Source organism: Anthonomus grandis, chromosome 11 (genome assembly GCF_022605725.1).
Source record: "Anthonomus grandis grandis chromosome 11, icAntGran1.3, whole genome shotgun sequence".
Classification (NCBI taxonomy): domain Eukaryota; kingdom Metazoa; phylum Arthropoda; class Insecta; order Coleoptera; family Curculionidae; genus Anthonomus; species Anthonomus grandis.
Window position 1 is genome coordinate 23,590,577 of NC_065556.1, and position 18,970 is coordinate 23,609,546.

The window sequence follows — 18,970 nt, forward strand, 5'->3', positions numbered from 1 at the left end:
CTATTCCCACCCGATTTATCCAACCTACTCATTAAGCGGTTTGTAGATATTTCGAATGCCAACCGAACTTCGGCCTCTTTTCGCCGGTGGCGAAAGTGTCCAAGTCGCCGTCGAAAGTGCGTCCGAGTCAGTGTCAAGTGCACTCGCCCACCGGCGGGCTGCCACCTACCGGCATGAAACGATCCAATTCGAAAGAGTCGATGACGTCGAACCTGTCGATGATGAGCTCCGCCTCTACGGCGGCGCGAAGGGTAAGACTGGGTGTGACGTCACTTGCTCCGAAGGTAGGTTGGTGTTTTGAAAATTAGCGTTCAAGGAAGTAAGAAACTTGGGCAACACCAACCAACCATGGTACTTTGCTATGAAGTGTTAAGCATGCATTGGATGTTTAACATGTTAAAGTGATTTAGGGTGACCATATTTATTTTTAGCAAATGTATGAATGAACTAAAGATAACGAGAACTTTTGTTACAGAAGAGCCTGATATATTCCAGGGAGATCTATTAGTATTAAAATAGACATTTCTACTGATAGTCTTAACGTTGATGAATGTTCTGAACTGTTAGTATGAAATTAATAGACTGAATTATTATCAACATGAACTATTAGTACCTTCTACGAATAAATAGTTGCTTTATTTAAAAGAAGAAGCAGGATTTCTATTTAAGATTTATTAGCTTGTAATTTTAGTTTCATTCTAAATAGTTTTTTTTATTGAAATATGTGTGATTCTAGAGATGAATTTGAATATTTTTGGACATTTTATTGTAATATTCCCTGAATGTCAGATGTTCTACCACTGTTGCCCGTTCTGTTAACATTTTAATTAGTTATGTCGCATTGTGCTTACTTATGAATAAGAATCTTGATGTTGCAATATTTAATTTAGAATCCTGTCAATACAAATGTACATACATAATTGTAATCAAATCAAATTACATTTGTAAATAGAAAAGGTAGCATACACCTAGGATAACAAATCCTGGATATATCACTAGAATTTATGATGAATCTAAGGCGTAAAAGAAAGTTGACTCTATATATTTATCTATACAAATATAACATATATGTATAAGCAGTAACTTATTAACAAAAATCACTTATATGGCACTTATACACAAAAAGAGAAAAAAAACATTAACAATTATATAGGACACCTGCATCTACAACAGTGACATAATATTGTAAATTTTTGCCTTAAGAACTGTTTAATCGTAATTGAAAACATGGTTTTTGGTATTTCCAATTAAAGCTGGACGCATATTCATTACTTTGGCCCTTTATAAGTTGCAAATCTTGGACTTCCTGTTGAAGTGGTACATTTAGATTTCTTCTTTATCTTGTATTGTTTTATAGAAAATAAGTTGTTTATTATCTAGAAATGTTCTCAGCTCATAAATTCATGAATTAAAGCACCTAAGCCTTTTACTGAGATCCATAGGTTAATCACGTCACTCAAGGTTCTTGTTAATTAGTTACTTTATCTACCTCCTTTATATCAAATATGCTGCAATTACTATTTTTAATACTTAATTTATTTAAATCTGGCGTCTTTGAATTATTTAGCGAGAAAGCAATAAAAGTTATATTTAATTAAATTTATTATTTAATCTATGTTATTCTTGCTAGTTCAAATAAAAAAATAAATATCAGCACCAAGACATTCTAGGATTGTTACAGGATTATACCCTTGGAATATTAGGAACAACTGTAGTGCATTCCTAGGATATCCCAGGAAGAACCATTGATCTGAGTTTTCTGGAACATACCATATACATTTCCAGAACATCTACATAGAATCTCAACATTAATATGTGTCTAATAATTACCAAACAATATATCTTTTACAAAATAAAAAAAATTATGCCCATTTAGTATTAATAATCAATATAATAAAGCAATATAATGGACGACCTTCAGGGGATATCTCAGGAACATACAGGGTCAAAACCTGTAGAATACAGGCTAACGTACTGTACATATGGTCATCCTAAGTAAATTGTCGTGTTTTTTTTTGCAGTGTAGCTTTCGCAGTAGTTTTTTTATATATATTTTTTTTAATTTGTAAATGCACGCACGTAGAATTTTTGACACTAATAATTGAAAAAGTTGGTTTGTGTATGCTAATATTTTTACCCACTGACTGTGATATCCTCAATGACTCAGATGAAGCATCTTAAAAATTGTTTCCCTATTTTTAATACTAATACACAAATGTTTTTTTGGCTTTTTTTTTAATAGAAGGTACCATCGAAACAAAGTCCTGCACCAGTACCCACAAGAACCGCACTACAGGTAACATAAACACGGCTTTTCACACTTAGAGAGTCAATTTTGGTAATACCACACGCTTTGTAACATTCCTCTGGGGTTTATTACAGGATAGTTTTGTTTACTACAGAGTTTAGGCTACTAATCTTTATATTAAAGTTGGTGCATAAAGGGATTATTATGTTTTTGTTTATTATTTTCTAATTAGTACTTTATTAGTTTATATAACTAAGTATTATTGTTAATTTTGTATTAATAAACGTTAATATATTCACGTTGTTTTATTATAATAAATGTTGGCACTGACTGTATTTTTTTTATTTCTTATGTCCCCAAAGAATAATGTGATATATAGGTGTCTAAAAGACACGGATTTGATTACGAATTATTTATTAGGGGGGATTATTACCTTGAAGGGATTTCCATGTGTTTTTCTGGGCGATAGGTTATAGAATGCGTTCGTGATGGCATGTTCTTCCTCTTTACAGAAATATATGAGCATTTCATCCCTATTAAGTCCATATCTTCTCACTATCGAGTCTCTTCTTACTTTCGCGTTAAAATCACAAAGTACTATACAGATTTCGTTATTTTTTACTGTTCTCATTAAGTCCGGCAATTGTCCGTAGAATTGTTCAGCTTAATCAGTGGATTTATCGATCGTGGGTGCATAAACTTGTTCTATGTTTACGTCTATCGGCATCGCCACTAACTGCAGAAAGACTAGTCTATCGGAGTTTTTGATTTTGAGACTCTCAAGACAAAATCTGTCCTGGCAGTCTGGAATTTGCTCTCTTTAAGGCCAAATCAATACTGTTATGCTAGAAACACCTTAAAGTCTTTCAAAACTTAATCAATATTGACCTAAAATTACCCCCCATTCTGAGCCTTTTAAGACCAAATCAGTTCTGTCAGAGATCACTTGAATTCTGAATCTTTCAAGACTAAATCAATATGTCCTAAATTCTGGTTCTCTTAAGAGCAAATCAATCTTGACAGTTTAGAAATAGCCAGACTTCTCAGTGTTTTAAACTGACGATTAAGAATATCCCGAATTTGGAGTTTTTCAATGCTGAATCAATATTTTCGGCCTGGAATTACACCGCATTTCAAATCCCCAAAGTCAATTCTTTTATTACTTTAAAAGCAAAATCTATATTGGACCAGAGATACCCGGAATTCTGAGCCTCTCAGGCCCAAGTCAATCACGACAGTCTAAAAGCTCTATAAATGAAGTGCTACATAATTGTGTCTGAAATTTATTGGAATTTAATGCAGATTTTACTTGGAACTTTTGAAACTGACCTATGAAAGTGGCTAGTACTGAGTCATGGAAATATTAGATCATTCAACTTTTGGCATTTTAATTTAATGATTATTTCACTCAATTTATTCAAGCTGTTGTGGTATCACCAAATTGTCCCCTCTTCCCATATTCTTTAAACAACCTTTACCTTGACTATCTCGATTTAGGACGTACTAAAAGAAAAACAAGAACACATCGAGCAGCTGTTAAAAGAGCGAGATCTCGAGAGAGCAGAAATCACTAGGTCGGCCCATCAAGCTGACGAAGCGGAACAAAAATACCTGGCGCTATCACAAGAATTTGCCAAAGTAAGAACTAAGAATATGATAGTTGCACGTTCAATAAAACAATTTTTAGTATAGAGAACTTGCGGAGCGAGAGAAACAGGCTCTTCTCGCTCAACTGGACGAGCTAAGAAATGATTTAGTGTCTCAACTGGAAGACGAGAAAAAGAAGAACGAAGATTGGCAATTCAAGTTTGAGGAGGCGGAGATCTTGAGGGCAGACCTCGAGGTAACTATTGTTCCAATACCATTTAAGTGCGTTTCAAAAATTCTATATTTACTTTACAGCGAATAATTGCCCAACATGACGTAAGTTCAGTGTGGCTTGGTTTTCTATTGTGGCTTATTTCGCTTGATATAATGATAACCCAATTCCTATTCGTTATACTGATTTTTCCGTTTTAGATTGCCAATACGGAAAACCTTAAGAGAATCCAGGAACTGGAACAGAGTCTCATTGCTGAGAGGGAAAAGGTAGAAAATCTAGAAGGTGACGTAAATAAACTTTTTGAAACCGAAGAAAGTTTGATTCAAGCCAAAGAGGATATAGAAAAATTGAGAAGAGAGTTGCAGGAGACCAAGAGCCGACATGTGGCTCTTGAAGGGGATACTGCCACAACTACAGGTACTATTAAATTTAAAGATGTTATGCAGGGTATCTCATGAATAAAGATAAACAATTTAACAGATTTCTTTAAAATAAAAATATGTTTAGTTAAATTTTTTTAGTCCGAAAGTCAGACAATCAAGATATAGGGTGATAAAAAAATTACATTAATTTTTTGCTCGAGATTTATCATTTATTGTTCGCTTTTAACAACATTTCGCCAATTGTTTTTTATAGGGCAAATCTTAAAATTATGTCATGGAGGGCGCCACGAGCAACGTTTTGATTTTTTATTTAAAATATGCATTGTGCAAACAGTTTTACTACTTAAAAAAAAAAGGGTATACTTAAAATATTTCGCTACGATTAACCTTTTTCGTGATAATTACAATTTAAACTTTTCAATGCATTTAAGATAATATTTTATTTTCCTACTTCAGATTAAAATACTTTTTAAGTATCACCAGATGAATTATTATAAATGTCATTGTCACTGACAGGGTTCATGTTCTTGTCAGTTACTTTAATGAGGGGTAGTGTTGTAAAATGCTCGAGAATTTATTTTTCGAGAACGTTCCTCGAGCATGAACGAGCACGAACGAGAATTTTCAGCACATACGAGCATAAATGAAAAAAATGCAAAGGAAACATATTAGGAAAATATCTGAAATTAAAAATGTTTGTGTTTATTTATGTTCTATTTATTAAGTTAAACTTTTAAACAACCTATTTAGGAACACTCCTCCGAACTATCCTTTCCCTTTTCGCGCTCGCTTGATTTTAAATCACTCAGAATTTCCGTTAAATCAAATTCAGACTCGTCAGACTCAGAAGAATCATCTTCAATGGTATTAATTTCAGCCCCAGATTTGGTAGTGAGTTTGATTTTTTTTGATTTCGGTTCCATTAAATTGATAGAGGTGTTTGGCTGGCCGGTATTTGAGCTTATACTTTGACTCTTTAACTTATGGGAACGTTCACATTTTTGGGGAACATTCGGAGTCATGCTCATTCGTGGTCTTGAGAATAAACGTCACGAAAAAAGTCGTGAACGTTCGCGAACGTTCTTCGAGAATAAACGGGAACGTTCCATTGCTCACAACACTAATGAGGGGTTATAAAAATTCAAAGGCACACATTTAGTAACGTTATCTATTACCTTTTCAAGAAATAGTTCATCTTTTCTCAAAGAGACCGGCTTACATTAATGAAATGAAAAAATGAATCAAACTCTAAGTCACAGGTCTCAAATTTATTAAAATAAAAATCAAAGGATTACACGTGTTTCGCCCATATTAGGCATCATCAAATCCACTGTAAAAAGAAATAGAAACAATAAGCTTTTTAAAAACTTACCAACTAAAGCTAGTTAACGCTAAAAGTTAGTAGCTTCCTACCTTGTGCATTCATCAATAAAAAGAAAGAAAAAAGAGGAAGCAGAGAACAACACTACATGATACAAGTCAAGGGTAGAAATTAAGTTAAAATTGGCAAAATCGGACGAAGACTAGTTACCACATATTAAAAATATAAAAAAATTAATTAGGTTAGGTTTAAAGGCAAATATCAAAAAATTAAACATTGAATTGCGGAGTGTAGGAATCGAACTGAGTATCTCAATGTTATAAGAAGAAACCGAGCTGGTGTAATGTAGTTATTTTATTTTATTTAAGGAGTATCTGAAGGAAAGGTCAACCTCAAAGGTTACTACTACTACTAACTTGTAATTTTAGTGTAAATTAGGTTTATTTGTAAATTTTTACAACGCTGATTGTTTCTGTTTCTTTTTACAGTGGATCTGATGATGCCTAGTGTGTGCGAAACACGTGTAATCCTTTGACTTTTATTTCCTGTTATTCCATTCTTATTGTTTGTTAATATTATCTGTTGTTACTTATTGCGTATGACGTGGAAGTCGAAGACCTCGGCCCGCACGAAGTCCAGACTATAACCCATTAGATTTTTCCATATAGGAATACATGAAATTAATTGTTTACTAAAATACAGTAAACCTAAGAGAACAATTAATTGTAAAAATATTAACTGTTTCTTAGTTGTTGCAAAATGAGTAATTATTTTAAAATGTATTGAGACAAATGGAGGTCATGTCATAATTTATTGGCTACTGTACATAATTTTATTTATTTTTTTCTATTTTATTGAAGTGTGTTGAAGCAATTTAAATAGTAAACTTTAAATGTAAATACATATCTCGAAAAGTGTTAATCGTCTCGAAATTTTTTAAGTATACTTTTTTAAGTAAAACTGTTTGCACAATGCATATTTTAAATAATAAATTAAATTACGCTAAGCTAAAAATGAAATTAAAAAAAATGTTACAGGTGCATATTCCAAAGTTTATTTCAATCAAAGAATAAATACTTAATTTATGGCCAAAATTCAAAAAAGTTAAATTTATGTACCCTGTACTTTGTTTTTAACTTTCACACTAAGAAAATTTAACATAATCTATTTTTTTTTAAAATCTACTGCTAAATTATTTTTATATATTAATGGAATTTCTCAGTACTCATAAAATCCCTTCAAGACGACCTGGACCAAAGCAGGAAAGACAACGATGAAAAATCTGAAATGATAAACGTACTGAAGCAAGAAATCTCCGCACTACAACAAGAACAGGAGACGTATAAGAAGAAACTTGAACATAGCGGAGACTTGTTAAGAGAATCCGAAGAAAAATCACTACAAAAAGATCAAAACATTGAAACACTGAAAGCTGAAATAGAAACCTTAAGCAAAACCGCTAGCGAGAAAACTAAAATGATCGAAAAGTTACAAGCTGACAATCTTAATATCGAAACGAACTCACAAAAGGAACTTGACAAATTAAAAATGGACCTAAGCTCCAAAATAACTGATTTCGAAGCTGTTTCTGACAAGCTTGTCGCCGCTGAAACTTCATTAGCAGATCTCACAGCTAAGATCCAAGTGCTTGAAACCAATTTAGAAGCGAAAAATCAAGAGTTGCACAGTTATCAAAGCAATCTGGGCGATTTGGAGTCGAAGTTAACGCAAGAGCTTCAAAGCGTGAAAAATGAGTTGGAAATTAAAGTAAAAGTAAACGGTGAGTTAGCCGAGAAGTTGCGATTCACCGAGGAACAATTTGCAGAACTTCAGAAGCTTCACCACGAAAGTTGCGCCGTAATAGAGGACCTAAAGAAAAACATTGATAGCCTAAATGGTTCCAGTAAACAATTAAGTGAATCTCATAGAAAAGAAGTTGACGAGCTTAAAGGTGAAGCTGCTAAGCTGTCAGCTCAAAATGAAGCTCTTCAAGAAGAGCTAAAATTGCTTAACGAAGAAAAAGCGAAGACCATTGAGGACCTTAACAAGAAACTGAATGATAGTGAGGAAAAAATTAAACATCTACTGTCCGATTTAGAAAGCAGCAAGAGATCTTGGGAAGAAAGCTCCCAGGGGCTTCAAAAGAAGCTCGATGAAGAGCTTAATAGTCATAATGCAAAAAGTAAGCAGCTTAATGAAGAACTTCAAAATGCCACACTACAAAATAACCAGCTGATTGAAGAACTGAACGTACTGAAGGCCACCTTAGAAAGTAAATCCAAGCAGTTAGATTCTTCCGCCCACGAACACGAAAGTATCAAAGTGAAACTTGAGGAAGAGTTAAATTCTAAAACGGAGAAACTCGAAGAAACTTTAAAGAAACTTACTGAGAAAAACAACCAAATTCATACTTTACAAACAGAGTTGCAAACTACAAAACTAGACTTGGACTCTAAATCGAAAGATTTGATACAATATCAGTCTAATCTCAGTGACGTTGAGGGCACCCTTAAAAAAGAAAGGGATGACCTACACGAGTCCTTAAAGCATAAAATAGTGGAGTTAGATGCTGTTAAGAAAGAGCTATCAGATGTTATTGCTCAAAAGGACATAAAACTTACAGAGCTTCAAAGTGATTCCAAAGAAATGGGGGAGAATATTGAAAAACTCAAGAGCGACTTGGTGTCACAAAAAGAAGGCTTTGAGAGAATGATGAACGAACTAGTTGAATCCCGAAAACAAGAAATCAATCAGAAAGAGTTGGATATCGTAAAAGTTTCTGAAGAACTAAACAAGAAAGAGTTAGAACTTAAGAACTTAACCACCGAGAAACTTCGAAACTCTGAAGAAACTTTAAAACAAGCCAGTTCACAAATAGAAGCCTTAACATTGGAACTGCAGACTATGAAAGACCAAAACAAGACTGATTCGGAGATAATAAGCAATTTAAAAACCGAAATACACTCCCTTGCTGGTTTAAAAACAGAACTGGAAGTCACAACTAAACAAATAGATGAACTAAACCAGACCTTCACTAAAAAATCAGCTGAATTTGAAGCACAAATAAGTGCTAAAGATAGTGACCTGAGCCAAGCCAGAGCAACTATTGACCAAAAAGATTCCCACATTAACAAACTGAACTGTGACCTCACAAGTGCCAAATCGGAGTGCGAAAAACTCAATGAGGAGATGCAGCAGTATCAAAACAACTTTTCAGATATTGAGACTACTTTAAGGCAAGAGAGAGACGCCATTAAAACCGAGCTGGATGCCACATCTAATAGACTTAACACTTTAACTGAAGAAATTAGCAGAGCCAATGAACTGTCGGCGTCACAAAGGGCTCAAATACAATCTACTGAACAAGAGCGAGACTCGGCCAGAGCTGATTTAGAATCTAAAGTACAAGAACTGAAAGAAATTAGGCAACAACTCTCCGATTTAAATAACAATTTGGAGGGAAAGCTTAGTGATGAATCTAGCTTGAAGAAAGAGCTGGACAGTGTCAATTTGGTGCTGAAAGCCAAAACGACTGAAATGGATTTGGTTAAAGCGGACATGGCGAAATTAGTAAAAGAGTTAGAAGATAAATTGGTGCAAAGCAATAATGCCCTGGCCGAAAAGACGGAGAAGATCCATGAAAAAGAAGATGAAGTACTGCAAATGAACGAGAATCAAAAGAAGTTCATCAGTGAACTAATGGAAGATCATAAAGCAAAAATTACTGAAGTAAACAAGAAAGTTGAAGAACTAGAAAGAATGGTTCAAAGCAAAACTGAGTCTGTTGACACTCTTAGTAAGTCTTTACAAGAATTAAAGAATGACTTGACAGCAAAGGAAAATGAGGCCAGCAAATTAACCAAAGAGATAATGGAATTAAAAGAGAGTAATCAGACAACTAATGCCCAAAGCACTGAAGCAGTCAAGAGGTTGGAAAATGAAAAGCAAGAGCATCAAAATAAAATAAAACTTCTAGAAACCGAATTGGTCAATTCCAGACAAGAAAAAGAAACTTTGGGAGCCCAAATGCAACGAGCTACCAATAATAATGTGACCCAACTAGAGGATCTTGAAAAGAAACTCCTGGAAAAGGATGAAATTATCAAGTCTCTAACGCAAGAAGCTACACGCCTCAAAGAGAATAACGAAAAGGCGGCAAGTGAGTTCACAGAAAAAATCAGTGCAGTAGAACTATCTGAAAAATTATTAAAAGACATGGTGTCTGAGATGCAAACCGAATTAAAAGAATCTGCTAACTTTAAGTCTAGTATAAGTAGTTTACAAGCTGATATAAGTAAAAAAGATTTTACCATAGCCAGTAAGGATTCTGAGATAGCCAAGTTAAAGGAGCAAGTAGGCAAGGTAAGAATGAACATTTGTTAATAAAGTTGTCATTAATTGATTTATTTTAGTTGCAAAGTCACGGTGCTATTACCAATGGAACTCCTAATGATAGCGTGGTAAGTTTGGATGGTGGTTTATTAAAACGTTGGCTTGTGTAATATTAAATTGGTGTTTGGCGTGTGTAAATAGCATTTTTGTTTCTATTTCATTTCTCTTAAAGCAATTGCTATTGATAATTTCAAGTTCAATTAGTGTAATCCCGTTCACAGAAAATATAACATACTACAAAAAAATTAAATATATAGAGGGTGTCCACGCGACGAACTGCGTCGAAATAGGCCGTGAAAATTGTTGAAATTTGCCAACAACATCAATTAAGGATGAACATATTTCTGTCTTTGGTGTCTGATCTAATTCCTACCAGACTATTTTCGTCTAAGCAACTTTGACTATTCCGGCTACTTCCTGCTGGGCCTCTCGCTCTTTTTACTATACAACATTGCAAATTCTAGTATAGAGTTACTAGAATCATGTTTAAAAGGCAGAACTGAATGTGTCAAACTGGGTGTTGTGTTCTTTAGCAAGGCGAGACACAGTGCTCTTCCTATTATAAATCAGAAAAGTAAATTCACACTGTTTGCTGATTATACAATCACTACCTTATTTAAAAGTCAAAATGGTAATCAGGGATCGTTTAATTGCTCAATCATTTTATTCTTATGATGAACTTTTTTGTCACAGGTTTTAAGATTTTATCCTAAATATGGTCGTATTGTATTTTAATTAAGTATACCCAGGTTTACCGGTATACCAGGTTTTTAGCTTCAATTTGTATATTGTTAATTTTCTATGATGTGAGTACTGACATGATCCTGAATAAACAATTTGAATTTGAATCTGCCAAGGAGAATTCGTCGAATTTTTTTATTTCTGTACTGTATTCCTCTTCTTATGCTTTCTCACATGCTTATAAGGGAAGGGCACACTTTCCCTTATTTGGGTAGAAGATTTCCCATGACTCAAAAAATTGAAAAGAAAAGCATGGAGAATAGAAACATACTGAAATGTCTGAATTCTCAGAGTCAAAGATGCAATTTACAAGTTCATAAAATTCAAACAATCATATAAGTTTAAATGTAAAGTCAAGAGTTCAAATGTTCTCTGTTCAAGTTAGAACACTCAAAGAATATTTCCTCCATGCTCCCGATTTTGCCACATGATTTGATCCTGGATGGACTTAAGTATGAAACCTGTAGATTTCTTACACTCCATAAGTAACCTCTTTCTTTAATTTAATCTCAAATTCCGTTTCCCACCTGATTAGATTATATGAAGTTGTACTTTCAATTATATTTTAAGATATCTAGGTGTATACTGTTGCACTCTTCCTTTGTTTGGCATTTCATCTGCTTTGTCATTACGAAATATTCTTGTATAACTTGGGATCCATTTTATCCAATTTGAGGATTTCTGGAACACAGGTCCTCTAAATGCTCAAAACCAGGTACTTGGGTTTATTCCTCAATGATCCCCACCTTAGTATCCTTTTTAGGATACTAACTTTAAAATTGAGTGGTTGGAAAGCTTTTGGTATAGGCATTTAGACATTCCACTATAGGATTTGGCAGCGGTCTTTATTCTGATTGGTTGATTATTGATGCCGCCAATTCTGAACTATTAGAGGTGCCGAATCGTATAGGCGGTGTTTAGATTGGAAATTCTCGTAATAACCATTTATAACAGGATTAGAGCGGTGTCGAAAGGCAGAGTAGAGGTCTTGTATAGGCTGTTTGTATGTATATTTTTTTAAATAAACTACGTTTTATTTGTTTTTTTTGGGCTCTTTTTTTCTTATTATGAACAGGGCTTTTCTTGATAATTTGACTACCTCTTATCTTTCTTGTTTGAGCCGGTAGACAAAAATGTGCAATATAAAAGTGATAGGTGTTATGAAGTTTTTATTTAGGTAAAAATTGTATTTACAAAAAATTCTTTTTGTTATTGAACTCCCTATTATATTATTTAATTTTTAAACTACGGAAGATAATAAATATTTGATGTATCACATGTTAATGACATGACATCTGGCTTATTGGTTTTTAGGTGATTAGTGGAAATTTATGCGTAATGCGTCTTTCCACTGTCGGTTTCAGCACCGCCCTAACATTCCGTCATACGATTCGGCATCGTACTCGTCATTGTTCGAGATTTATACAATTCGAGCAATTAGGATAAAGACGGGTGCTGAATCCTATAGTGAAATGTCTTAATGCAATCGCTAGCTAACTGTTATTGTATTGAATGCAATATCAAGTTGCAGAGATCTAAAAATGTGTTCAGCACTTTTAAATGTGCTTGATTCATTTTGCTTTTCGACCCTATTTATAATTACGTGAAAACGGCAACACTATTTATATTGGCGACGTTTCGCAAAATAAGATTCTCTTAAATACCAACTAATGACTGTTCTATTTACGATTACATATTTTACATATTTTTTAAAACGTAGTGCATGGCAGCTTCTGCATGTTTGCATTTCTTTAATTTTTAACTTAGCTCAAATCTAATGGAACAACCGATTATAAGCAGCTATTAGAAGAGAAAATATTCGCCGAAAACCAGGTGGCTTTCCTAAATTCAATAATAGTGGATATGCAGAAGAAAAATGAAGAGCAAAAAGCCCGAATAGAAATTTTAGAGATGGGATACAGTCCGGCGGCAGCAGAAGAATTAAAACAGTAATAATTCGATATTTATATCACGCTTTTTAGTAAAATGTTTTTTTTTTAGGCTAGGGTTCAAAACAAACTTTCAGAAACAACCTGCACCTCGAATATACTGTGATATATGTGAAGAGTTTGATCTTCACGAAACCGAAGATTGTCCAACGCAGGCTTCTGAGGATACACCACTCAATGTGTCTTTGGATAAGGATAAAAAAGTTAAACCACCACCAAGGCCTTATTGTGAAATATGTGGAGGTACTTATAAGGTTATAGTGCTTATTCATCTTAGTTATTCCGTTTCAATTTCAGAATTCGGTCATGAAACGGAGGACTGTAATGATGACCAAGAATTTTAGTCCGACCAGTGTCTATTTATTTCAGTTTTTATTTAATTTATTTAACTTCTATTGTTATCACCAAATTTAGTCCTAGAATATTGTTGTGATGATGTGTTATCGATTAAAACAATCTATTTTCTTAACACAGTTTTTTATTACTTAGGTTACAATCTAAAAATTATCATAATATAATCTCTTGAGCCAACTCAATCAAGTCCTTCCTTCTTTTCTTTTATTGCTTCCTAAAAATCAATAATAGACTCATATTTGTTGAACTATTATTATTTAACACTTATCTTACCTTAAATCTTTCCTCAAATAGGGACAATTCAGAAATCAAATCAGTAATAGCGTGCATCAAGGCATCTTGAGGTGAGTAGTCTGAAGTGGTTTGAATCCTGAGGACAAACTTGTGTTCCAAAGGGTGAGGGAGTTTGTATCCAGCAAAAAGCACATTGGGATCTTTTAAAAGTTGGCTATAATTGCAAAAATATTAATAGACAATAAAGTAACAGGCAAGTCAGATATATAATTCAAAATTAAAGAAAACAGACTGGACAAATAAAATGTGAACGTGGAACAACTTTAAACAGAAAATTAGTTTATGGTATTAGATGCATGTAGTTCCTCATAGATGACTCTAATACTGCATCGCCAAACTCTCCATTAAGTAAAGACTTTAATTTTATTAAGTAAAGTATTATTAACATTCAGGCTCAAGAAAGTATAATTTATACATCAAAATAAATCCACAATTTAATTGATATGTCTCTGGAACTAGGCCAACACAGGTGTTGATTATACTTTTAGAGCTGTTATTCCTGACAATTATATTCTATATGGTATCTAATTTTAGTTAAATTTTTCCTAATTTTTAGTTTATTGCATTATTCATATTATTGCTAAGACCAGAGAAATCTGTTTAGGAGGGCAACATTTATAGTAAGATCTTTTCTTTGTGAAAATCTGTCCCTCTTTTAATCTTGTAGATCCAAAGTACAGCATGTCTGATATTGTTCCATAAACATTTTAACTTAAATATGTTAAGTAAGTTAAACAAATTTATGCTGAATGGTTGGAATGTTTATACAATATATTTCTTATTTCATGGCAATATTGCTTTTAATTGTTTTACCTGATTCAAAAAATATTTCTCCAAGGATTTGATCACAGACTGATTGTTAAATATGCTGGACCCTGAAAACCTGTTAACATGGCTGATAAGTTTTCTGACTGTGAGAATGCAAAGGGTCAAAATTGGATAATTTTTTTCAAGAAATATAGAGGTAATATCTGGAGTACTTAAGGGTGGCCTTTGTTGTTTTATCTTTTTATTATTAATGTAAGCAAAACTTTACTCTCTTGGAGAAGCCTACTATTTGCAGGTGACCTAAGACTTTTCAAAATAATAAAATCAGAAGATTTGGTATCTGTACAGTCTAGATATATTTGTAGAGTGGGCACACAATAACTATTCATCTCTAAATGTTAACAAATGTAACTTTATAAACTCTTATACAGGGATTGAGCCTGTTGAATCTATCTATTGTATAGAAGGCATCCATGATGAGAACTGTGAGGGAGAATTTTTGATCAAAAAAAAATTTCATTCAAAGATCAGTACTCAGCTGTAACTTTTAAAGCTCTGCAAATGCATGCTTTTATATTTTCCACTAGTAATACACTAATTCTGCTATATTCTTGTAAGACCCCAATTTTTTGGTTGCCATTTTACAATCTCCACATAATGAAGTTTAAATCTGTTCAAAATAGATTTGTGAAATATTTAGGTAAGAGATTCGGTATTCATGTGAACTTTTTAAAACCTCCTCTTGTACCCTAAGGAAACCTGACATTTAAAATTGAATGTCATCATCAAATTATGGCTCTAACATGCGATTAATAAGATAATTGATGGCTTTGTATAGAAATCCAACACTTGATCCTTTCGAAAGCTCATTGCTAATGTTTAAGAAGAAACACAGACTCTTTCAGATATAGAATAGACTAGATTGTAATTTATATTAAGTTTTGTTTATGTATAGTTTATTTTATCAGTATTTTAGATGTTTTTATGCTCTTGCCTTTGGATAACAGGGTAATTACTTTTACAAAATTCAATGTGTATTAAGATTAAAACTTTGTATTTCAGTTTTGTTGAAAGAAATATTCCAAACTAACCATAAACCCAACAAGAAAACAGCAACAAATAACACCAAAAATAGAATTTATTTTGTACTCTTGTCTGTAATTATCAAATGTTTATAAACCTGTCAAAAGCCTAATGATGTGGTGTCACTCGGGAACCCCTTTCTCAGCCTATATTCTCTATAGATATAAATAATGTATGCTTACTTACTTTCTAATCATATTTCCCAAAGTATGATCTTCTTTATTGATAGTGAAAATAGCTGCGTTGGGAACTTTCGTATCTTGTTCTCGAATAATTCTACAAAAAAGAAGCATTCATTACAAAATGATGATAGATGGGGACTGACTTTGGGGTACTCACTTTTTCTCTCCCTCGTAAAGTAGAAATGATTCAAAGGTGGGTGGCGCGTTCATTTTGTATTTTAAAGCAAATTTTTGCAAGAAAACTACTACAAAACAAATCAGAAAAATAAATATATATAAAGCTAACCTAGAAATGTTGACGTTTCGGTTGGACAGTTGTAAAATGTCAATTTGTCAAAAAAAAATAACACGTCTTATTTTGAAAAGTGGTTGCTACGTTGCAAGAACTTAATTCTACAGCTGACTGGGGAATTAACTTCACTTATATTGACGTGCCAATGTCAAAACATTTCTCTGCCAACAAATGTCAACATAAGAGACTTAATTAGAAGGAAAAAAAATAAAAACATGACCTTTTTTCTCTATCAACGGATTATTTTAAACCTTATCGATGATATATTACTCTAATTTATGGTCTATTAACATGAAAGATGTTAAAGTTTTGGAAAAAAACAGGTAAAAAACCCTAAATCACATCATATACTTCAAATAGGATTAAAACTGTAAACGCGTAGTTTCTTGCGGAATTTCCAATAACACAGCACACCTTTTCCAGGAAATAGTCAACCCAGGATCCCTATCGTTCCTGCTGCAGTGGATGATAACCAAAAAAGTGAAATACCTAATAACCTAGTAGCCGAGACAGTGCCCCCTTTGGCATTGCTTGAAGATGAAGGCCTCTGTGATACTGAAGAGTTCAAAGCCACACGAGAAAAATCAAGACTCTCTAAAACATTGGACGAAGTACTGGCGGACAAGTGTGCTCTAAGCTATTTTATTCAATACATGGAAATGCGAAATGCATCACCATATATCCTTTGTTACTTGGACATAGAAACGTACAAATCGGACCTGAATTTTAAAGAGGAAGCCCTGAAAAAGCGTACAAGTAGCTCTCCATTAGTTAATAACCAATCAGAACATGACAGTTTATCAGTAAGTACTGACTGTGATTCATTTACCGCAGATTCAAATAGTTTAGGTGATGATACACTTTCTGAAACAAAAAGTCCTGAACCCCTGTCCCCGTGTGATATAACAGAAACTAGCTGTATAAAAGATAAGATTTTCCATACTTGTGATAGGTTAGTTGAGATGGCACTAGTTATTTTTAAGAAATATATTGCTCTGGAGGCAAAACTAAATATCAACTGCCCTGAAACAGTTAGGAAGGAAGTTATGGAGAATATCTGTAGTCCTGAAAAACTGTGTACAGGCAAGTGCTTTGATATGGTGCAAAAACATTTGTTAACTTTAATGAAATCTGAGTATTTCAATGCCTTTCTTGAATCTGACTTTTATTGCAAGCACCAAATAGATGTTCTTACTAGTGGCAATGTGGTGTTAGATGACATTTTGCACAATGAAACTGCCCTATTTTATTTCATGGAATTCTTAGAGCAAGAGAACAAGAGGAGCCTGTTGGAATTCTGGATTGCAGCAAACAATTTGCAGCAACAACTTAGAGACCAAAAGGAATTTTTTGACCCCATTGAAGCACAAAATGATGCTATTGTTCTGTATGATAAGTACTTCTCTTTACAGGCGCATTGCCCTTTAGGGTTTAATGACAAGGTTAGATTTGCCATAGAACAAAATATTTGTGGTGAAAATGGTTTAGTTATTGATTGTTTTCATGTATCTCTGAAAATTGTGGAGAAAGTTTTAGACAAACACTATCTGAAGCCTTTTTTAGCTTCCCAACTCTTTTACAAATATTTATCAGAACTGATCAATACTGTACAAGCAAGTGGATATAGTACTACAACAATAGAGCACAAAATGTACTCACCATCAGATTGTAGCAGTGAAAAAAGCTTTTGCACAAACACATTTCTTGCTTTAGAGATTCCTTATCAGAAACATAAAGAAACTAAAACCGATATGAGTATAGATTCTAGAGAACTTTATGACCCAGACACTCTATGGAGGAGAAAAAAGTGCCACAGGCTTTCTTTAGGCCGGGTAACAGAGTTGGGTAAGTATGTAGCTGATTTTGAACCAGAACCTGATAAAAAAGGGTTTAAACTAAGAGATGTTGTGAAGAAAATTGTTAGTTTAGATGAAGAGGAAAAGAGAAGGGAGGAAATGGCTTGGCAGGTCGCAGAGATGATTGTTAAAGATATCACTAGTGTTACTTTAAGTGAGAATCCAGTGTAAAAGGTTATCAACAAATATTTTGTTTTGGGATCAAAATTTTATACTTTTTAGCAAATTTATGACATAAAAAGTTTTTCTCTGATGTGCTTAAGAAACCCAACCCAGAACAATGGTCATATTTGTGTTATTTGTCTATAACCTCTTGGATCTTTCTTCCAAAATGATCAAATCTTTAGCTTATTAATTATAGAAGAAAGCAGCTGCTCTATTTAGTTATTGGAGTAAATGCAGCATAACTTATCACCATAAGATTTTTGTATATTGAGGAACTTAGTTTTAAAGATCTCTATAATTCTCTCTATAGGAAAAATGTCTTATTAAATATTTATTATTTTTAGCTGAATAAGTAAAATTAATTTTCAAACAAAAATTATAATGCACATACCACAGACTGGCTATTTTTCAATTTGCCATTGGTTTGTTTTGTATACTAATGTAGCATGTATACTCCAATATAAACACAAATTAATTCTAAGGATTTTTCCTGTGTACATCAAGAGCTAAAACTATTCTGATATTTATATTTCTAGAAAATGCTGAGCAACAATTTTTTTCAAGCATCAGCATATCATACAGAAGTTATAAGAATGTGAAAAACATAAATTATTTTTTTTAAATTTTAAGCCATTTTATCAAATTGAAGGGGAAATGCTCTATAGTAATTTAAATAATGACATTTTATGTTAGGATTTTTATCCAACCTTAGCTTACTTAAACCTACAGTATAACTTATTTTAATATCAGAACCTTATTCCTACATTAAACTCCAAGCACATGAATCGAACATTCTTAGAATTGCAATGGTTTTAAAAACTTAATTTTCTGATGAACCAAATACTATATAATGTACCTAACGGAATTCGTTTGAAGACAAACAAAAATGTAAAATTTATTGAATATTGTGTATATTGTATAACATGCCATTGAAACAGAAATTGGAGGGTCGAAAGCCCTCCAATATGTGAATTTAAAGACCTCTTTTGTATTTAATAATTATTTACTGACGGTACTAGTCGTGTTTAAAATTTTATTAACATTATTTTTAAAATTAATTCGGAAAATATGGCAGTAAAACGAAATATATTTGTATATAAGCTGGAATTGTATAGTAACT

The 18,970-nt window shown here is 33.1% G+C and overlaps 3 protein-coding genes across 11 annotated transcripts in view; 2 read left to right on the forward strand and 1 right to left on the reverse strand.

Moving 5' to 3' along the window:
- LOC126742546 (restin homolog) overlaps positions 1 to 13,325 on the forward strand; it is a 29,411-nt gene extending 16,086 nt beyond the window's left edge. For 5 of the 9 annotated variants that reach the window (XM_050449205.1, XM_050449210.1, XM_050449207.1 and 2 more), the window contains 11 exons: positions 47 to 284; positions 2,243 to 2,296; positions 3,746 to 3,886; positions 3,936 to 4,091; positions 4,151 to 4,171; positions 4,268 to 4,487; positions 6,997 to 10,136; positions 10,187 to 10,234; positions 12,675 to 12,856; positions 12,909 to 13,099; positions 13,154 to 13,325. In XM_050449205.1, the coding sequence (XP_050305162.1) occupies positions 47 to 284; positions 2,243 to 2,296; positions 3,746 to 3,886; positions 3,936 to 4,091; positions 4,151 to 4,171; positions 4,268 to 4,487; positions 6,997 to 10,136; positions 10,187 to 10,234; positions 12,675 to 12,856; positions 12,909 to 13,099; positions 13,154 to 13,200 (4,438 nt within the window). In that variant the 3' untranslated portion in view covers positions 13,201 to 13,325. The remainder of the gene's footprint in view (positions 1 to 46; positions 285 to 2,242; positions 2,297 to 3,745; positions 3,887 to 3,935; positions 4,092 to 4,150; positions 4,172 to 4,267; positions 4,488 to 6,996; positions 10,137 to 10,186; positions 10,235 to 12,674; positions 12,857 to 12,908; positions 13,100 to 13,153) is intronic. The other 4 variants (XM_050449208.1, XM_050449209.1, XM_050449206.1 and 1 more) reach the window with 4 other exon arrangements.
- LOC126742549 (DNA-directed RNA polymerase II subunit RPB11) lies at positions 13,317 to 15,839 on the reverse strand. The gene is made up of 4 exons (XM_050449215.1): positions 15,695 to 15,839; positions 15,542 to 15,631; positions 13,484 to 13,658; positions 13,317 to 13,424 (listed from the first exon to the last, which is right to left on the reverse strand). Exons 1-4 carry the CDS (start codon positions 15,745 to 15,747, stop codon positions 13,389 to 13,391), a joined length of 354 nt encoding a protein of 117 aa, XP_050305172.1. The 5' UTR covers positions 15,748 to 15,839; the 3' UTR covers positions 13,317 to 13,388.
- A 150-nt stretch (positions 15,840 to 15,989) lies between these two features.
- LOC126742363 (A-kinase anchor protein 10, mitochondrial) lies at positions 15,990 to 18,464 on the forward strand. The gene is made up of 2 exons (XM_050449006.1): positions 15,990 to 16,152; positions 16,253 to 18,464. Exons 1-2 carry the CDS (start codon positions 16,128 to 16,130, stop codon positions 17,854 to 17,856), a joined length of 1,629 nt encoding a protein of 542 aa, XP_050304963.1. The 5' UTR covers positions 15,990 to 16,127; the 3' UTR covers positions 17,857 to 18,464.
- Positions 18,465 to 18,970: the final 506 nt, after the last annotated feature.

What these genes read in the sequence shown, in the direction of transcription:
- LOC126742549 (XM_050449215.1), bottom strand. Translation starts at nt 15,747, where the DNA reads ATGAACGCGCCACCCACCTTTGAATCATTTCTACTTTACGAGGGAGAG. An exon ending in CTTTACGAGGGAGAGAAAAA is followed by an intron (nt 15,632 to 15,694) that starts GTGAGTACCCCA and finishes TCTTTTTTGTAG; the next exon opens with AATTATTCGAGAACAAGATA. An exon ending in TATTTGAGGAAAGATTTAAG is followed by an intron (nt 13,425 to 13,483) that starts GTAAGATAAGTG and finishes ATTGATTTTTAG; the next exon opens with GAAGCAATAAAAGAAAAGAA.
- LOC126742363 (XM_050449006.1), top strand. Translation starts at nt 16,128, where the DNA reads ATGTTAAAGTTTTGGAAAAAAACAG. An exon ending in AAAGTTTTGGAAAAAAACAG is followed by an intron (nt 16,153 to 16,252) that starts GTAAAAAACCCT and finishes CACCTTTTCCAG; the next exon opens with GAAATAGTCAACCCAGGATC.